The sequence below is a fragment of the Nannospalax galili genome, unplaced genomic scaffold (assembly GCF_000622305.1).
Source record: "Nannospalax galili isolate Female #2095 unplaced genomic scaffold, S.galili_v1.0 scaffold2527, whole genome shotgun sequence".
NCBI classification, from domain to species: domain Eukaryota; kingdom Metazoa; phylum Chordata; class Mammalia; order Rodentia; family Spalacidae; genus Nannospalax; species Nannospalax galili.
The window spans coordinates 51,911-66,214 of record NW_008356852.1 but is presented as its reverse complement, the minus strand read 5'-3'; the positions used below and the strand labels follow the sequence as shown (position 1 = coordinate 66,214).

At 43.3% G+C, this 14,304-nt stretch overlaps 1 protein-coding gene across 1 annotated transcript in view; it reads right to left on the bottom strand.

The window, feature by feature from the left end:
* The window catches only part of LOC103751354 (CUB and sushi domain-containing protein 1), a 144,169-nt gene that overhangs the window by 91,312 nt on the left and 38,553 nt on the right, over positions 1-14,304 (bottom strand). The window contains exon 10 of the mRNA XM_008854744.1: positions 4,017-4,202. Within this exon, the coding sequence (XP_008852966.1) occupies positions 4,017-4,202 (186 nt within the window). The remainder of the gene's footprint in view (positions 1-4,016; positions 4,203-14,304) is intronic.

Genomic DNA, 14,304 nt, shown 5'->3' with positions numbered 1-14,304 from the left:
ATATAATATAAAATTTCTAGAGTGAAAATGGAATCAAACCCCTACTTAAAGTTATTAAGTTATTGATCTACTCTTGTGAACTGTTATAGGAATTAACTTAAAAATGAAATAAATGTGATCAAGGTTTATCTAAGAGCATTTAGTTTATGATCAAGCTTACTCTAAACATTACACAGTGCTTACAAGTACGAGATTGGTGTAACTGGCTTTCTGAATGCTTAGCAATCATACCTGAAGTTCGCTCTCCTTCCTTAGGTCTTCGAAACCAGTATGTTATTGGTTTAAAAGACTGCTTTTTTACTATCTTTTACACCCTGATGATAAAGAAACATTTGCTTTTTCTGTGCTTACTGTCAATAATCAGCACCTATGATTCCTTTTCAGTGAAATGTTCTCTCTCAGGGTGTGACCAATAACAGCCTCACCTTCGGTCAATGGTGAGTCAATAGGCAATACACTCTATTGACAAAAACTTCTAACTAATTCTTACATTTCATTATGTGGTTGATATAATTCGCTTTTTCTACTAAAGATATACTTTCAACTGCTTCAAAAGTTTTCTAAGCTTCATTACAAAACATGCATTTGCAGTTTGTCCCAGACAAAATTCAGCTAAAAGTTCCACACAACTATCTTGGCTATCTTATCACTAACCTTTTCATCAAGGCTCACAGATTACAATTATCAGTTCCAAAACAGGTGTAGTAAATTCTCCCCAACAGCTTCTAGGTAGCCTTTGTGCCCTTGCCCTGTTAGCACATTAACTGAATCCCTTGTCCATACCGCAGAGAGCTAGGAGGACACTTTACACATGCTCCACACAGACAACCATGGTCACGTGAGAAAGGGGTCCCTCTGGTACTGACTCTGCCAGGTACCTGGGTAACATTCAGGGGATTGCCCAGTGTTATGCTCTCCATCTGATGTTGTACTGCGAACGTACTTTGTTTCTCAAGAGGATCCAAATAATTCAAGCACATACAGTGCTTAAAATATACGTAGCATGCAGAGAAATCTTAGTGCGCTCCGTGAATAGCAGGTTTCATAACTCAGCATGTTCATGACTTAATTTGTGATAAAATGTGTATCAAAGGAAAATATCAGATATTTCTCTGTGACTAGATAAAGACAATCACGTAGCACTTTCTAGGCCAAACATTTCATACATGCTGTATATTTCATAAGCAGGCATACATGCATTGCCTGCATATATTGAATATAGTATATGCATTACCTATGCGGATAAATGTATCTACACATGCACACACGCACGCACACACACACACACACCTTACACAGTTGGCTCTCAATATGTGTACATTGTAGATTCAACCAACAGTAGGTTGAAATCCTCCTAATGGAAGGATGTGGATTGAATATTTTCAGGCTACTCATTATTCCCTAAATGACACAGTATCACAAGTACTAACCTGACATTTCCACGTGATCAGGTATTGTCAGTATTTAAGAGTAAATCAAAGATTATGGGAAAATACTGAGGCATTTTAAATAAGAGATGAGAGTCTCTACAAAGTTTCTGTATCCATAGGTGTCCTGACATCCATTCAACATAGATACCAAGGATGACTGCACACACTGTACATGACGTACACACATTTGCTAACATGTTGAAATAACTACGTCTGTATCTTCCTCATCTCTTTCTCTCATTGGGCTCTCTACAGGTCCTACAAAGCTGTTTACTCTAACTGTAGCTTCCTGTCCTTATGACAACTTCGCATTTCATTTAACCATGAAAAGCCATGAGAGTACCCGGTGCATAGTAGGTCCACACAAATGATTAATAACTAACGTGCTTCGCTAACAGCATCAACTGAAAACTGCCCATCTGCCGGGACTGCATCTTAGCGCTTTATTACATGGTTACCTTCATGGCCTTGCTTCCTTCTAAACAGGCCGTGCATAACGTAAATCCACTCGTCATTCTGTCAAACTCTCAAACCCAGTGCATTAATATCACTGGTCCTCACTGGTCGTACTGATACATCAGCATGAATCTTATCTTCAATGATCCAGATTCAGTCTTGGTAAATAATTAAAATGGAAAGAAATGAGCCTCAACATCTGTGTGGGAGATTTGCACCGTGACTGGAAGAATCCGAAGAGAAACTCTTAATGATCCCAGCCTTCATCCACGACAAGCGTGGGTGAGCTGCAGTGGCTGTGTTCACCACCCACCACCAGCGCCTGACAGAGCTGAAGGCTCCCTTATCCCTTGAGCTTCAGTGGGTCAATCTACGAATTGCTGAAATTGTTAAGGAAACACTAGAAGCTGTTTCACATCAGCACAGCATAGCTTGAGAAACACATACATATACACACATACATACACAAATATATATCAAAATTTAACGGTTACCACATTGTCTAAGGGGTAACGTTTTGTGCAAACTCTGGCTAATTTCTTCAGCTGAAGTTAAGTGTAGGAATCACCCTCCCCGAGGCAAAAATTAAAGTAGGTTTTCCTCACAGTTGTCTCTGCTTACTATGAAAACAGTTTAATGTTAACCATCTCTACCCCTCAGAGTGAAATGAACACTTAAATCCACCATCCCCTATGGAACCTTCATCTCCCACAGGCAATGGGATATGAAATGATGGGAAAACCCAATAAATAGCATCAGTTCTCAGTGTCACCTGTTTGACTTGACCGTGGAATAAAAACCCAAATTATGCAAATGAAAAGGGCATGAACGCAATGAACGGCTCCTTATCCCCCACATCCTTCCCACCTCTCCACCCAAGGACTTTAAAACTAATATGACTAAAATATACAAAAAGGGAAGAGCAAATTTACTCTATAATTGAAGGCCAAGCACATCTCTTTTAGTAATATCATTGTTGAAAAAATAATATTATATATAAGTATTACATAGTTTAAGATTTTCAATATTGGAAGGGAAGGTTGGTTCTAATTTAAGAATTTTAATATGCTTGCACTGAAATTCTTGCTGTAGAAATCATGTATGTGTACATGCATGTGTGTCTATGCATGTGTGTACATGTGTTGCATGTACATGCATATATCTGTATGTTTGCATGAATGTATTCATGTGTAACTTTTGTTAAGCTTAGCTTCTAATCATGGAATTGTCTATTTTTAATTTCTCTTATTTTACATGCATGAGTGTTTTGCCCTCATGCACATTAAGCACACCCATGTCATGCAATGCCAGGTCTGAAGCTAGAGTTACAAATGGATGGTTGTTAGTCACCAGGTGGGTGCTGGGAATCAAACCCAGGTCCTCTGCAAGAGCAGCCATTGCTCTAACCATTGAACAAGTTCTCTCTAACCATTAAGCCAGTTCTCTAAACCTGACTTGTCTATTTTCTAAGATGAGATTTAGCATTGGATTCAAACTTCCCACATTTGACTGGGTGGAGTATGGGGGAGCACAGATACGGGAAGGGTCTAAATATAATAAAGATGTATGGTAGGAAATTTGTAAAAAATTTTTTTAAGTAGTAGAAGAAAATAAAAGAAAAAGTGAAATCATCGTGCACTGTAAACAGCTTTCTAGAAAAATGGCTTTCCTTGCTGCTCAGCAAAACCTACGCAGAGTTGGTGGTACACACAGATAAAGCATCACCTCCACTTTCAAAGAACTCAAAGCCCACATGACAGATGCAGAGGAGAATGAGGCCTGGGTTGTGTTTTACCATCTTATGGGCAATGTGCTGCTGAGCCCAGCATCTCAGGAGCCTCCAGCTCCATCTCTCCACATGGACGTGGTATCCAGAACAGTATTTGGTGGTATGTTACACTGTGCAGTTAGCGATGGAATCCACACGAGTCACTGGGCTACTTTTCATGACTACTAAGCTCATTTTGAGCACTGGAGTTGTCTCCAAAGAGGAAGCTGTGTTGTTAGGCCGGAAGGGACCACAGCCTCACACCATGGGGTGCTGTCAGCCAGCTCTCCACCCCGCTGCCCCCAGTGTACATAGGTCTCAGTGAAGTCCCCACAGATTGGCGAGTGGACTTGAACACTTACGTCTGCAAGTGGGTGGCTTCCCTCGGTTACTCCACAGCCCATCCTCCTGGCACACGGCTGTGGCCTGCTGACTGGTCTCCAGCTTGAAGCCCTCCCTGCATCCATATGTCACCTTACTGTCCAAGGTGAACTCATTACCCGTGAATGAGCCGTTTCCTGGGGCCTCTGGAATTCCACAGGACACAGCTGAAGAGGAAGGAGAGGGAGACCATGCTTAGTCTTATAGGACGCTGTAAAGTTTGCCTTGGATTTTTATACAAGCTACTTCTTCTGCTCTGTGGGCGTGGCATAGACACAGGCATTTTCAGAATATTAAGAAGTGAAATGTTCCTGAGAAACACAGGAAAGCTCCTCTTAAAGGCAGAAATGCCTCTGCATAAAACACTGCATGGAGCAGGCTCTACGTCCCAGGCGATGTTGCTCATGCAGGGTCGTCACAGGCTGACACATTTTGTCAGGTGATGCGGTCAGGCAGCGGTCACACCTGCCATCTCCTGTGACATTACACAGGAAGAGGAAGGGTAAGACACTTCCTCACATCACAGCGGTCATCACAACGGTGGTTTCAGCCTCAGGACCCACAAGCACCAGTCTTGGAGTCCATAGTTGCTCTCCTCTGCTTCATTCCCCTTTGATTTCCACATGTTCTGACCCACTTCCCTCAAGGAACAGGAAGTTCCATTCAAAGATGCTGTGCATTCAGTGTCATGTGTCCACTATGGGCTCCTGTGCTGGGCATGTGGTTCCCAGGTTTTCTGCCACTAAGTGTTGGGAGTTTAGCGGGTGGGCTGTCACTCTGAAAGGGAGGTGTTCTCCTTGGATTTCGGTTAGTTCTCTTGAGAGGTGACAGGGTCTTAGAGGAGCAAGTCGGGCCCCTCCAAATTCCCTGGCTTCCTTTGGCAGCGTGGGATCACCTGCTCACAAGCAAGCTCCCACCATGATGCTCCTGCTGTGTGAGAACACAGCCAGAGAACCCTGAGCTGGCACCCTAGAGTCAGGACTTCCAGAGTCCAAAACTATGAGCCAAATGGACTCTTTAAATTACTCAGTGTTGGGTATTTTGATATATGAACAAAAAGAGGCTAAAAAAACCAGATGGCTTACCTAAGACCATCAGTGCACCCGCCACCATCATAGCTAGTAAGACTCATCCTTTAGGACCAGGAAGGAAGGGACTGAGAAGGGGGAGGCAGCCAAGAAATGACCTAAGGCAAACCACTGTCCTACCTGACATGCAGGTGTGAATTTACATTGACCATTATTATTATTATTACTTTATTTTTGTCTTTTTGAGACAGGGTCTCCCTGTAGTCCCAGCTGATCTGAACTCACTATGTAGACCAGGCTGGACTTGAACTCACAAAGATCTGCCTGCCTCTGTCTCCCAAGTGCTGGGACTGACCATTATTTTTTTAGCTAAAACAATTATGGATCAGGAAGATAAAATTACCAGCCTGTAGTTTGACACATGTCTACATGGCCTGCAGTCAGAGGGAAAGTCAGTGACTCCCAGGGAAGATCAGCTGTGTGCTTCGGGGTCCAGCTGGCTTCTGTTTTCTTTTGGATTTGGGCTTTTTATTTTTATTTTTATTCACTTTTATTTTTTATTGATTTTTTATGAATGTCATACAATATATTTTGATCGTATTTAGACTCCTCTCTTACTTTTGAATTTTGATTTGATATTTTGATTCAGTTTTTTTCTTTTCTTTTTGTTTTTATTATTGAATTTTTGTGAATTTCATACATTTTGATCATATTTAAAACCCCTCCCATCTGAACCCCCTTAATACCCCCTTCCTGATTTCATGTACTCTATAATCTATATTATTTATTAAAACATTATATGTATTATTTTTATTTTATGTGTATGAGCGTTTTGCCTGCATGTATGTAAAGGCATCATGGCATGCATGGCCTGCAGAGGCCAGAAGAGGGCATTGTATGCCTTGGAACTGGAGTAATGGTTGTTAGCTGCCACGTGGATGCTAGGAATTGAACCTGGGTCCTCTCGAAGAACAGCAAGTGGTCTTAAGAGCTGAGCCACGTCTCCAGGCCTCTGTAATATACATTTATAATAGTTAGAAGTGGAAGGTGAAACTAGGACTCAATATTTCCACTTAAAAGAGGACATGCCTTGACTCAGGAATAAGCAACTTCAGGTTCACTGGGCATTAGTGGAGATATTAAAGAAAACAGGTAAATAAATGTGTCTAGTCTTTATTTGGAGAAAGTCTAGAAACACTCCTTAATCACTTGAGTAGCTGACATACTCAGATAATTTTAATGAGAATTTTTTTAACGACTTCTTCTACCTTAGGAGCAGATGGGCATGAGGTTCTGGTCTCCTGGCTTTGGAGCCAAGTCCTCTCCTGGACTATGTACTCAAACATGAGGAGAAAGCAAACAGGACTAGAGAAAGGAAGGGACAGGCTAGCCAAGGGTTCGAGATGCCTGTGCAGCCTGAATCATGTATGTGCTTCGTGCTTCCCCTGAACATGAGCACTGGTGTTGAAACTTCATGACACATGCTCGTGTGTAGGGGTAGTTAAAGCACTGTGTGATTAGTGTCCACTTAATAGACATTAGCATGCTTTAGGGAACCAGGATGTGATGGGTGGAAGAACATGAAATAAGCATGTTAAACATGGAGAAGTTTGGGCTTTTTATTTGTGTATGACTTGGAAAGATTACCAAATTACATCAGCCTTTCTGTCCTCCCCTGTGAAAGGAGAGCCTCATGAATGCTCAGCAGGGTGACCTCGGTGGGTTGTATGACACAACCTGCCAAGTCTCCTGCTCCCATTCTGCCCTAAGTAGATGGTCACTTACCATTTCATCAGGAGAAACAGTCATTCTCCCTGGCAATCAACTTAAAGGCCTTTAGACTGGTAAGTCAATGCCAGACTTTTTAACATACACACAGGGAGATGTGATAGTCATCTCTCAGATCCCTCCTGCCATTATCAACAGAAATTAGGATGAACTGCACCAAAATTCAGAGGTGTGAAGCCTAACCCTGAATATTCTCAGAGCCAGCAGTGCTCTAGCCCCACAAGCTCTGTGACCTTCCACAGACAAGGACTGAACACCCAATGGCACTGGCCACAGACTCAGAAAATCCTATGCAGAAAGGGGGTGAGGGACCAGGCACTCAGAGCCTTCAACGTCACCGTACCCCGACCCTCACCTTTATCAGCAGAATGCCTTGCATCCACTGGTCAGATATAAAGCCCCTGAGAGTGCGAAAAGTTATTTCATGTACATGTCCTCGTTCAGTCCTCAGGATATCCTGAGCTAGACTCTTACTATTAGTATGACTTCTGGAGAACCTGGGTGCTAGAGATGTTAAAACACCTTTCTGAATCTGATGGTGCATGCAAAGCTGTGCGGGGCTCAGATCTCAAGGGGCAGAGTCCTCTTGGTCACTGAACGCAGGAAACTGCTCACCAGCTCTCACTATGCTCAGATTTATTTTTGTAAATAGTAAGGAGCCAGGAACAATCAATCAATCAATTGACCAATAGGTTAAAAAGCAGGTTCACAGAATAGAACCTGAGGAGGACAGATCGACATGAGGACATATCGACCTGAGGACACATCCACCTGAGGACACGTCCACCTGAGGGCACATCCACCTGAGGGCACATCCACCTGAGGACATGTCCACCCGAGGGCACATCCACCTGAGGACACATGCACCTGAGGACAGATCGACCTGGACACAGCTGGCATAGTCTCACACTCCTTCTGCTCTGTTTACAGGGCATTCTGAGGCCACACATCTACCTTGTCATGGGCTAGCCTTGGAAACCTCCTCCTATTTGGGGGGGGATGAATGAATGTGGTTTAAAAAAAAAGTTTTCTGAAAGTGAGGACGGACAGAGGGAGCTAGGAACTGGGTTTGCAGACACTAAAGTAGACAGATGGCCAGCTTTGCTTCCATAAGCAGCTTGGAAATGATGACCCCTGTGGAGGTCAGAGCACAGCTGATGGTCACGGAACAGCTCCAAACCTCTTGAAAACATTAACACAGTGTAGCCAAGGAAGGAGAGAAAAGTGCTTAATTTGAAACTGACAAAAACCACCATAAAGAGTGTATGTCCCCATAGGGCCACCATACGAATGACAAATTACAACAGACACGGGCCTTGTCCGTGAGGCTCCAGGGCACTTTCTCAGAAAACCCAGGTCTGCAGCACAGCTTGTGGGAAGGAACCGGCTTCACACACCTGCCTGCACAAAGCTGGGTGAAGGCACAGTTAGGAACACCACAAAGCTGTGGTTGTTTCTCGTGAATGCAAAGCAAAGTTTCATTCAATGAAATGTGAAGGCCTAAAGCAGAACAGTCAGAAAAAACTGCACAGGAAGACAGTGGAGCTCAAGCTCTGACCCTGACACTTCAGGGACTGTCCCACAGGTCCAGTGGCTCCCCTGCCCCCAAGCAGTCACGACTCACGCCAGGCCACATGTCCAGGAAAGTTTGGTAGTTCCCATTAGGTGGAGTAAGGACTGTGGTCTGTGATGCGGGTCACCCAGGGGAACCTTCTAGTTCTGCTAACGGACCAGGGCTTAAGCTTTTCATCTTATCTTCACTAAAACTGAAAAAGCTAAAAGTATGTTAGAAACTAAAAAATACCAAATGTTGAAGATGACAGGGGACAGACACCCCGGTGGTAATAAGAAACAAAATCACTGTTGGAAACAGAATGCTGGGTACTCAAAACTGAAAAATAGGGCCCAGCAAGCTGGCTCAATGGGTCAAAGGTCCTTGAAGCTAAGACTGACAACCTGAGCTTGATCCCCAGGCCCTACACTATGGAAGGAGAGCACCAACTCCCACAAGCTGTGCTCTGACCACCATTGTGTGCTCTGGCATGCACACATACCTACATACATATATACACTAAGCAAGAATATAAAACAAAAAAAAATTCTATAGTGGAAGTTCCATGTGACCCAGCAATTCCACTTCTGAATTTACATCCCCAAACAGAGTCTGAGAAACATAGCTGTCCACTGCAGCTCCTGGCTGCACACAGTAGCTAAAGTGTGTAAGCAATCCAGGTGTCCAGGAGAAGCATGTATAAGCAAAATGCCATTTATACATGTACTGGAGCAGTGCTCGGCTCTGAGAAGGGACTGAGGAAATACTACAGCAGATGATCCTTGAGGCATTGTGGTCAGCAACATGAGCCAGACACAGAAGAACAGAATTGAGTCACTCTGTAAACAGAAGAGACCTGCTTTACTTGACATAGGTGAAGTAGAATTCGGATTTCCATGTCTGGGGAGGAATGGGGAACTGTCATTTTGTAGGCTCAGGGAAAGCATGCTGGAGCTGGATGGTGATCGTTTCAGGACTCTGAGTGCATTCCACACCACTGAACTGGAAGTTTATGCCCCAAGTATCTCACTACGATAAAAACATTAACACTGTCCCTGACACAGGTACGTCGGCAGGATGGTAAAGTCAGGCGGGGAAATGTGGGTATCACCACGCAGTATGTAATCCATATGTAACCAACAGTGCTCACTCAGTTTTATTGACAAATAAAAAGATGACTTGGCAAGGATCAGGACACTGAGTGCATTCTGCGATAATGAAGCCACTGAGTCTGAAAAATCTCAAAATCACTGAGCTGGATGTTTGCTTACATTTTAATAAAAACAGCGATTAGGAAGCATAAAGTGGGGATAACCTTGACCCCTAAATTTGAGGCCCCTAAATATGAACAACAAAACAACCGAGACAGTCGGTCACTGAAGACAGAGTGCACCCGCATTCTGTGCTTCCTAATCACCTGTGCTTACAGATCATCAGAACTTTTTCTTCCAGGAGATTCCCTAACGATTCTCTTAGAGAACATAATTATCTTTCCTTGAAAATATAAAGAAGGAGTTTAAGTCACTAACCTAAGATCTCAAAACAATGGACACTAGCAATGGTTCAGGGGTTTAGTTTCACACTAAGGGACTACATTTTTTTTCATGTTTCTCTAATACCTAGGGGAATAAGCATGTAGAAAAGGAAAATTCAGGGCTAGAGGGATGGCTCAGCAGTTAGGAGCACTGGCTGTTCTTACAGAGGACCTTGGTTCAGTTCCCAAACACTCACATGGCAGATAACTCCAGTTCTAGGGGATCTGACACCCTCTTCTAGCCTCTGTGAGCACTGTATGCAGGTAACTTACTCAAAAAGTTCAGGCAAAACACTCATACACATAAAATAAAATAAATATTTTAAAACCTCTTTATTTATTATAAAATAATAATCCCCTGGAACTGGAGTTAGGATGGTTGTGAGCTGCCACGTGGGTGCTGGGATTGAACCAGGGTTCTCTGCAAGGCAGCCAATGCTCTTAACCGCTGAGCCATCTCTCCAGTCCGCCCCCCTCGCCCCGGAAATTTTTTTTTAAGTAAAATTGAAGGAAGAACCGGCTGTGTCTGGCCCGGGAAATGAGACTCCAGGGTTCACCACTGCTTCCTTGTCCAGCAAGTCACACCAGCTGCTGCTCAAGTCTGGTTTTCAAAACTAGCCAGGCATTGTTTATCTCTCACAAATTGATAGCAATAATGTGGCAGGGGTTGTTGGATTTTTGTTGTTGTTGTTTATTTTGGGCTATAGCAGAAAAATGAACTTCAGGTATGGTCATTATTTAATATTTATTTAAAATGAGTTATACAGGTGTGGTTGTTTTAAAAAATTGTTGGGGCTGGAGAGATTTCTCAGTGGTTAAGCCCTGGTTGCTCTTCCAGTGGGCCCAGCTTGGATTCCCAGCACCTGTGGGGGCCAAATACTCTTTTCTCCAGTTACAGGGGATCTGCCACCTTCTTCTGACCTCAGAGGGCTTGGATGAGATGGACACACTTGCACACACACAGCCAATACACTCACATACATTAAGTAAAATAATAAACTTTAAAAAATGTGTATATTTAGCCAAAACTAAATGCTCTTAAACTATGATCAGACACATATTTAATTTAATTTCTAAGCCAAGACTTTTAATAATTAGCAAGATTAGATAGATAGATGATAGATAGATAGATAGATAGATGATAGATAATAGATGATGATAGATCAACAGATGAAAGACAGATGATAGATGATAGAGGATTTATAGATAGAACAATGATAGATAGATGATTTACAGACAGATAATAGATAGATGATAGAGAATAGATAGATAGATGATAGAGGATTGATACGTAATAGATAGGTAGACAGACGATAGATAGATGATCAATGATAGACAGAGAATAGATAGATGAGAGAGATATGATAGATGTGGGAGATGATAGACAATTAGACACATAGATAAATAGATGATAGTAGATAATTGATAAGTAATATATACATGATAAAAATCTCATACGGATACATACACACACACACATGGATGGTGTTTGTATGAGTGTATGGTGGAGGAATGGGCAGCTGGATGGATAGACAGAAAGACAGATAGATGGAGAATAGGTGGGAGGCTATAGATACATAGATACAAAATACCGGTCATGGGGAGGACTGGTGGAGGACTACGTACTACTGGTAGGTAGTAGAAGATAAATAGCAGACAGAGAGCTCCACACACACGGATGAATGGGTGTGGTGGTTAGTTGGGTGGATTGGCGGGCGGATGAACAGATGGGTTAGAAGACTGACACCTGAAGAGTGCCTCAAGCAGAAAGCTAGGACAGAACTAAAACAGTGAGAAGCTAGAAGTGCTGAAGTCACACTGGGGACAGAAAAGTAGCAGAGGCAAAAGCATACGGGGCTCAACGTGAGTGGGAGCGAGTGAGAGCAGCTTCTACGGGACAAGCCACTGCACACCCGCCCGCCCAGCCAGATTCTCCCTTGGCTCGCTAAGTGAACACTGTGAACCATGGAAAGTGACTGTTCTATCAGCTAAAGCGAAACAGAGCCATCACATGTGGACTTCCAACCCCACTAAAGACTGATTCTGAAATCATCGTTGGACGATCCAAAGGTGTATGGGCTTGTGGGTGGCCATTCCCCCATGCCAGTCTGCTGGCTCATCTCAAGACTTCACATGTTTCTTTGAGAACAGACACAAGGCACGTTAAAGTAGATGATTCTGCAAGAATTTTGGGATTTTAGTCTCCTTTGAACTCTTCTGCAGTCATTGAACATGGGACGGCTCTGCTAAACATCCCTGTAATGAGCAGGATGCACTGTGGGGACCCTGAAAGCCCATCCTTCAGGGAGCTGGAGACACAGGAAGCTGGCACTGACCGTCACATGCGCTCTGGAGCTACCCTGACTTTCGATTAGTCAGGCTTCTTTTCTGTGTTTCTGTCCTAGTCTCAGAAAATATTCCAGTAGGATCATCCAAGAGGGTAACAGTAAAGGAATCCTCACAATCACACAGTAGCATGCATATTATTTATTTTTATTTTGTATGTATGAGTATTTTGCCTGCATGTATGTAAGTGCACCCATGCATGCAATGCCCCTGGAGAACAGAAGAGGATGTAAGACTCCCTGGAACTGAAATTACAGATGGTTGTTAGCCACCATTTGGGTGCTGAGAACTGAATTCCAGTCCTCTGCAAGAGCAGCCAGTGCTCCTAACAGTTGAGCCATCTCCCCAGCCCCACATAGTACCATTTGTCACGTGGTGGCATGAACAGGTGCTGGAATCTGATCACTGAGATCCCAGGAGACACTGCAAATTCTGGTCCCTGTGCACAGGTGGAATGACAGGTAGACAGAGCAGAAAATCAGACTTCACAGAACATTGGAAAATCCCACCACAGCTCCATACTCCACTGTCTCCCTGGCCTCAAGAATCCATGGAACAAAGTGTGGTTACTAACAGTTCATCAAAATTTGAGTTTTGTTCTTGTGATCATCGTCAATAGACAATTATAAGGCCAGGTTGAGGGTGTAATTAAGTTGCTAATAGAGGAAAGGCGTACAAAAGAAATCCAGCCAATTTACAATGCTTCCTGACCTGCTGAATATCCTGTCTCCCCAGCCCTCACTTGCTCTGCGTTCTCTAGGAAGTCCAGAACCTGGCACAGAGCAGGACGTCAGTGACAGTCAGGAACAGCATGATGGACTCTGTCCTCTGCAAGAAACATTCAGAAGAACCTGAGCTCTCAGTCCACAGTGTGTCCGGCAATTACCCCTGGCCATGTGTGTACTGGACAAGGAGACATCAAGACATCCTCTTCCCTTCCTCTGATCCTACCATCCCAATCAAATTCCTGCCACACTCTCCCAGTGTCACAGCACGCAGGCCCCTGTGCTTTGACCCCAGGGCCCCCAGCTTATAGTGACCACTCCAGCTTCCTAGGTGGCCAGTTTTGCTTAGGTGGAGGAAGTGGCAGAGCCTGTAAGAGCATCCACATTTCACAAATGAAACAAAGGCCCAGGGTAAAGAGTGTTTTTTCCAAGTAGGCACAGGCTCTCAGTAATTGAGACTGCAAATAAATGTGCCTGACTCGAAATGAGTTCAAGTATCCTGCTCACTATAACAACATCAATATAACAATATTATTATTTTCAATATTATTCAGACATTACATCATAATATATTAAAATGATGTCACTATATAAAGTCTGCACAAGACTAGGTCAATCAACACTCCTTGAGGCGCTAGAGACAGAGACAGTTAAAGATTGTTGGGGGGAGGGGAGAACTGTTCCTCAGTGGGGCAGTCACTGGTGCATTGTCCTCACTCGAATACCCGTCTCTATGCTCATGTAGGCAACTTTAATTCCAGGCACTGGGTCACACCCACAGATCATGAATGTGGGGGAGGGGGGTCGTGAAGAAGGGATTTCAGAGGAGAGACAGGAGGCACAGGGACTAAGAGATATTGGGGGGATTTTGATCAAAGAACTTTATGTAGACATATGGTTTTATGATCATACAAATGAAAAATAAAAAATTACGTCAGTTAAGTGTATATCATTCTAAAATTACTATAATATACACATTATTTTATAATTTCAAAATCATTTAAAATTTTATTTTATGTGTATGAGTGTTTTCCTGCTTATATGTAGGTGTGCCACGTGTGTACAGGCTCCAAGAGGCCAGGAGATGGTGTCACTTTCCCTGGAACTGAAGTTACAGGCACTTGTGAACCATTACAAGGCGCTGGGAACAGGACCTGGGTTCTCTGCAAGAGCAGCAAGTGCTCTTAACTGATGAGCCATCTTGTCAGCCCCTAATTTTAACATTGTGACATTCAAATTCTATCATGGTGGTAAAGCTCTAATTTAGGTTTGGTTTCTGCCCTTATTCTAGTGACT